This window comes from Microtus oregoni, unplaced genomic scaffold, assembly GCF_018167655.1.
Source record: "Microtus oregoni isolate MIOR12 unplaced genomic scaffold, Mior012 000002F_ref0000024, whole genome shotgun sequence".
Classification (NCBI taxonomy): Eukaryota; Metazoa; Chordata; class Mammalia; order Rodentia; family Cricetidae; genus Microtus; species Microtus oregoni.
In genome coordinates, this window is record NW_024543061.1 from 72,685,908 (window position 1) to 72,693,154 (window position 7,247).

A 7,247-nucleotide genomic window follows, 5' to 3' on the forward strand; every position below is an offset into this window, starting at 1 on the left:
GCTAAATGGAAAATAAAATAAAGTTATTTTCAATTAATAAATATATAAATAAACTATGCTTCTTTTAAAAAAATTAATTTAGTTGTCTGGAGATGGCTCAGCAATTGAAAGCACTCACTATTCTTGCATCCTGGTTTTCATTCTCAATACCCACATGGTAGTTCACAATCATCTGTAATTCTAGTTCTAGGTGATTGAAGGCCTGATGTGAAATGCCCCTCTGTGTACTGTGACTATGTTTTACTACCATTTATTAATAAAGAAGCTTCTTTGTCCTATTGCAAGGCATATTATTGCTAGGGGAGATATCCAAGCAAAGACGCAGCGGAAAGACAGATTCTGAGAGACAACAGTGGTCTCTGGAGAACCAAGGCGTGAGACAACAAGTCACAAGCCATGTGGTATAATATAGAATAATAGGAATGGGTTAACTTAAGTATAGGAGCTAGCTACAAGAAAGTCTGAAACTGGCCTGGAGAGATGGCTCAGTGGTTAAGAGCATTGCCTGCTCTTCCAAAGGGCCTGAGTTCAATTCCCAGCAACCACATGGTGGCTCACAACCATCTATAATGAGGTCTGGTGCCCTCTTCTGGCCTCCAGTCATACATACAGTCATACAGAAAGAATATAATAAATAAATAAATAAATAAATAAATAAGAATAAAAAAGAAAGTCTGAAACCATCTGCCAAACAGTTCGTAATTAATATTAAGCTTTAGAGTGGTTATTTGGGAACTGGTAGGCAGGAGAGAAACCTCTAGTTAGAAAGGCCCTTTTCTGTCCTCCACAGGCACTGTATGCATGCAGTACACATATAAAAATGCAGGCACACACTAGTGCACATAAAATACAAATAAATTCATCTATAAAAACAAAATGAAACACTTGGAGTTGAACATAAAGTGTAAAGAGTGAAGGGACTTATTTGTGGAAATAAGCCATAAAGAAAGAATTTTACATCTCTAAGAATCCACAGGATTGTGTCCTAATTCAAATTTAACAGCACTAATTCAAATTTCACACAGGGCATATGACCACATCACTATGCTCAGTTCCCAAAGCTTCCTTTTCTCAAATTAGTTTGAATGTTCATGTATTTGAATAAATTTATGCATTTTATTTATTTACTCTTCCTTTATCCAGACAGTCAATACTACCAATCTACATAAACAAAACAAATTTATGTAAATGACATCAGTGAATCTAAGTTATTGTTCATGATCACATAAAGCAGTTGTTCTCAACCTTTGGTTTGCAACCCCATCAGAAATCACAAATTGTCAATAATCTTAGAAACTGAGACACTGCGCCTTACTCCCTCTCTAGGCAAGTCCCCCAACATTCAGATATGCCCACATTTGAGTACCCAGAACTGTACTAAATGGTCGAAGCAATGAGCCTTCCTAATTTCAGAATGTAGCAATGGAAAACATAGATTAACATTCCTCCAATCTCAGAAGCAAACTAAAAGATAAAGAACATTTCTGAAAGAATTATTAAAAGTTATTATCAAGAATGTCCACAGACTGTCCAAGTTGTACCCAAGGAGGGCACAACAGCTGGTGATGAAGGTAACAACAGTCCTACCTTTCAAATGGTCTTGAAACACTTCAATGACCCGGCATTTTTGTGTTTTAAAAACAAGGCTTTTCTACTTCCCATCACCAGGAGGATAGCTATATGTTTTTCTTTGGGTTCACCTTCTTATTTAGCGTCTTTAGGATATCAAACTATAGACGCACTGACCTTTATTTATGGCTAGAAACCAATTATGAGTGAGTACATCCCATGTTCATCTTTTTGGGTCTGGGTTACCTCCCTCAGGATAGTGTTTTCTATTTCCATCCATTTGCATGCAAAATTCGAGAAGTCATTGTTTTTTTACCACTGAGTAGTACTCTAATGTGTATATATTCCACACTTTCTTCATCCATTCTTCCATTGAAGGACATCTAGGTTGTTTCCAGGTTCTGGCTATTACAAATAATGCTGCTATGAACATAGTTGAACAAATGCCCTTACATATGATCGGGCATCTCTTGGGTATATTCCCAAGAGTGGCATTTCTGGGTCCAGTGGTAGGTTGATCCCGAATTTCCTGAGAAACTGCCACACTGCTTTCCAAAGTGGTTGCACAAGTTTGCATTCCCACCAGCAATGGATGAGGATACCCCTTTCTCCACAACCTCATCAGCAAAGGCTATCCTTGGTGTTTTTGATTTTAGCCATTCTGACAGGTGTAAGATGATATCTCAAAGTTGTTTTGATTTGCATTTCCCTGATCGCTAAGGAGGTTGAGCATAACATTAAGTGTCTTTTGGCCATTTGAACTTCTGTTGAGAATTCTCTGTTCAGATCAGTGCCCCATTTGCTGGGCAAAAAATTGGGATCTTGGTGGTGGGATGGTAGGGGGTAAGGGGAGATGGGGAGAGAAAAGTGAGAAGGGGCGGATGGGGGGAACTTGGGGAAATGCGATGATTGGGATAAAGGAAGGTTGGATAGGGGAGCAGGGAAGCACATATCTTAATTAAGGGAGCCATCATAGGGTTGGCAAGAGACATGGACCTAGAGGGGCTCCTAGGTGCCCAGGGCAATATCCCCAGTTAGTTCCTTGGGCATCTGAGGATAGGGAACCTGAAATGACCCTATCCTATAGCCACACTGATGAATATCTTGCATATCACCATAGAACCTTCATCTGGCAATGGATGGAGATAGAGACAGAAACCCACACTGGTGCACCAGACTGAGGTCCCAATGTCCCAATGAGGAGCAGAAGGAGGGAGAACATGAGCAAAGAAGTCAGGACCACAAGGGATGCACCCACCCACGAAGACAGTGGGGCTGATCTATTGGGAGCTCACCAAGGTCAGCTGGACTGTGACTGAAAAAGCATGGGATAAAACTGGACTCTCTAAATATTTCGGACAATGAGGGCTGATGAGAAGCCAAGGACAATGGCACGGGGTTTTGATCTTACTTCATGTTCTGGCTTTGTGGGAGCCTAGCCAGTTTTGATGTTCACCTTCCTAGACCAGGATGGAGGGGGGAGGACTTTGGACTTTCCACAGGGCAGGGAACCCTGACTGCTCTTCAGACTGGAGAGGAAGGGGGAGAGGAGTGGGGGGAGGGGGAGAAGAGTGGGAGGAGGGGGAGGAAAATGGGAGTCTGGGAGGAGGCGGAATTTTTTTTTCAATTAAAAAAAGGCTTTTCATGACAGTGAGACAGGTCTGCTACTGGTGGTATCAATTTATTTCAAAAGAGGATGATGAACATCAAAGACTCTCCATATGGAGTTTGCTCTAATTTGTGGGAAAGTTAGTCATTGGTCAAAGAGACTGTTTTTTTTTTCCTCAACTTGTCCAAAGTGGACAAGCAGGACACAAAAAAAGGCAATAGCTGAACTTTTTCAAGACAAGATAGGACAGTCCTTCAAAATTCCTCCTTCACAGAAAAGTCTGTCAGATATTTTAGGCATGTAGGCTGAAGAGGTAAGTCCCAGCATTACAGAATAACCTTAGAGTGACTATCCAGGCTGCCAGATTTCTCTGTAATTTCTTAGTTTTGGAAGTTGCTTGATCTGCACTTCCTGTTTAGTCAGGTAATATCATATTCTTCTCAGGTCTCTTGTGAGGTTAAAGACAAGGTAATTATAGCTACAGTTTTCCTTAGTTATGGTAGAAAGTAAATTAGGTACAAAACTTAGGACTTACTAAGAAAAAAATAGATTCATATATTAAGATAGATAGATGATAGATAGAAGATAGATAGATAGATAGATAGATAGATAGATAGATAATATAGATAGATAGATAGATAGATAGATAGATAGATAGAAGATAGATAGATAGATAGATAGATAGATAGATAGATAGATGATAGATAGATGATAGATGATAGATAGAGAGAGAGAAAGAAAGAGAGTATTTCTCCGATTTCACCAAATACTAATATACTAGACATTTTGAATGAATTTCTTAATTGATAATTGTTCATATTGTATGTAGTTTTAGTATTTTATAGCTGAAATTTTTCCTTTTTATTTAGACAAAAAGTAGGATATGTTGTGGCCATTCCACTGAGTCAATAAACCCTTGTTGAATCAATGGATGGGATCATGGAATGACTGACTAAGATCAACCATAAAGTTTCAGAACAACTAGGGAGGACTACTAGAGGCAGACAGGAAAAGAGCCATTCTGGGGAGATTTCCAGGGCTGGTGGGTTGGGAAAAATATGGCAGAGGGTCAACCAATCGACTCACTGCTGTTCCTTAAATTTATCAGGTCTTTATCTCAATTTCTGACTCTCAAGTTTGTATTATACTGGGATAATTAGGTAATTGTTTAAGGTATGAAACTGCAATAAACTAAAAATGTTTTTATTTTATAAAGAAATATTTACAATCAGTGACTATCCTTCATGGTGGTGTGTGACTGACAGAGGACAAGACATTAGCATTAATTCCATCCCCTACACAACCAAAGGAGAAAGGATATAAATCAGCAGGTCGAGGCACTTTGCTAGTGGCCCAGAAGTTTTTTTTACTTGTTTGTTTGTTTAATTTTCTAAATTGATCTTATACTTGAAACACTGGATAAGTATATCTGATGTCTAAACCTATACTATGGACTCAATTCCTTGACATTTTTCCAGGTTATGAATTCATTCTTTTGTCATAGAATGAAATAATTATTCACACCTCACTTGTTTGTGTATAGACGCATCTTGTATATTACATGAATAATTTTAAATCTTTAAAGAAATAACTATTGATAGTCAACTTACACTAATATTTGTTTTTACACATAAGTGGTCCTAATGCACATCTTTCTATGACAATATACATATTTATACCTTTTCTGAAAACCTGGACTGTGTTTGGATAGTGCTTAATCTACATAGAATTTTCTGGAATCCATAAAGTTACAAACAACTGGAAAATATTTGATTAGTACAAATTTACACATCAAAGCATTGCTTATCATTAGATTCACCCACATTCATGCAGTCTCTATTCCCTTCAGATGCTGTCACATCATGAGCCCCATTCTGCAGTCTCTCTTTCATTCCTCTAGAACTTCAACAGTACTTCTCAGCTCCTGTGACTTTTCAAGACAGCAAGACCCTTAAAGAAAGGGCAGAAAACAGAAAAACTAACCACTGTTATATACTAAGTATTCCATTTTTTTCCTGCAGAGACTTCTTACCAGGACTGTCCATGGCCCCTCTGAATCACCTGATGTAGCCAGACTACCAAAACACATACTGTTTCCATCTCCATTTAGATGATCTCAACTAACCTTGGGTCTATTTCCTCATGGAACAACTTCTTCTCCCTCTTGTTCTCTCCCACAAGAGACCTTAAAAACATCCTGACCTCTGTGACAGACAGAATCTTATCCTTATACCCTGCATTGCTGCCTGTCTATCTTCTGCTCCAATGAATTATTTGCCTGAAGGCTAGTGACTTCTGTGTTTCATAAACCTGATTCCTTTCTAACTATTATAAACTTATTTTTCTCTAGAATGTGGAAGAGGACATCTGAAATGTTTTAGGTACCTCAATTCTCTGTATATTTGTATCTACACCTCAGCCACCACAGCACTGAAAGAGAGGCCTGCCTTAGCTTACTGTTTCCCAGAATCAAGACACATGAGTGTCCCGAGGGAAAAGCTATTGCTGTACCCCAGAAAAACAAAACCATAAGATTGTTTTGTAGAAAGTTAATATTCCAAGTCTGTAAAAGAAGTGACACAACAAAAACAGTATATAGTAACAGGAAGGTGGCCACACTTTGCAGGGACTTTATGTGGGCTGCAGTGTTGACATCTCGGAATCGTTTGGCATTGCACCGCATGCTCTTCAGATGTCTACACAGGGAGAAAATGAGCAGGAGGAGAGTAATCAGGGTCACTGTGTAGGGGATGAGTGTGAACCTCACGTTGGTGAGTAAAATGAGCACATAAACGTCTACAGTGTTATTGGAACTATACCTGTAAGGTGTGTTTACTTTAGGTCCATCAATGAGTATATTTATGACTATAATGTTTATAAACAAGATTATCAGAGACACCACCAGTGTTATCAATACCACTTTTTTTGCTTTCCATTTGAGGGTAATAAAAATGGAATTTGAGAAATTAGCTATCTTGAGAAAATAAAACATGCTGAGGAATGTAGCAAACCAGACACTGAAATGATTGCTCACCATCCAGGAAATAATATGCCTTTTTAAGACTGTTCTCATTGCCATTGCAGCTGGGTCCAGTAATGCTACCAACAAAGTTGTGACCAATGAAAACAAAAAAGCAGTTCTGGAGATGGCCAGAGCAGTGAGGATCTGATCCACCAAAGAGATCTTTCTTCTCTTCACCCAGTCCACGATGTTCACCAGTGCTATGAATGCATTTCCTAAACTTCCTATGATGAATTCCATATTTACAGTAGTTATAAGTGTGGCCTGTAGGATAGCGCTTATTGTCACTGCCATGATGACGATTTCTTCTGCAAAACTGATGATATGCTAATGCAATCTTTTAAAACTCTGTGTCTGATTCTCAACATATTTGCTTGCATAAACTCTCATAGCCAAAGTCAAAGATCCAAAATTTACTAGTGAGCTGGGTTGTTTTTTCCATAAAAAGCTTTGTTGAAGACAGCCCAGCTACACATCATCCAGATGTTCTTTGCCTGAAGTATCTTCTGTAGTTGCCACTGAAGTAAACACTGACTACCTACAGGATGCCATGAAAATAAAATTAAATTAAATTGTTTTTTTTTTGTCTCATCCACATTCTTTAGTCTGAATACATTTTTTCTGGACCACTAATATTATAGAAATATAACTAAGTCAAGAAACAAAAATCTGGACTCACATATAAAAACAGTAGCTTCTAGAATACATCAAAATACTATCTATAAAAGCCCCTATATATGTTTTCCAAAATATTATCATTACATTTTCAGTTACCTAATAAATGAAAAAAATCACTGTTCTTCAAATACTTGATACTGAGGATACTAATGATTTTACTTTTAATAAGGCCATCATTCACACATATGCCTGTACATACAAATATATATGAATAAACATATTTTATTTTATCTAAATCTTCATTGTTAATTTAAACATTCATGTTTAACATTTATTGTGTATCTACTTCATGCTAGATACTATGATAACTGGTGAGACATTGTCTAAAATTACTTTAAAGTACAGTTGAGGTAATAGTAATATAAATAT

General features: G+C 37.7%; 1 protein-coding gene across 1 annotated transcript; it reads right to left on the bottom strand.

Moving 5' to 3' along the window:
- Positions 1–5,564: 5,564 nt before the first annotated feature.
- Positions 5,565–6,494, bottom strand: LOC121466423 (taste receptor type 2 member 103-like). The gene has a single exon (XM_041680120.1). It carries the CDS (start codon positions 6,492–6,494, stop codon positions 5,565–5,567), a length of 930 nt encoding a protein of 309 aa, XP_041536054.1.
- Between the last annotated feature and the right edge of the window lie 753 nt (positions 6,495–7,247).

What these genes read in the sequence shown, in the direction of transcription:
- LOC121466423 (XM_041680120.1), bottom strand. Translation starts at nt 6,494, where the DNA reads ATGGCAGTGACAATAAGCGCTATCCTACAGGCCACACTTATAACTACT.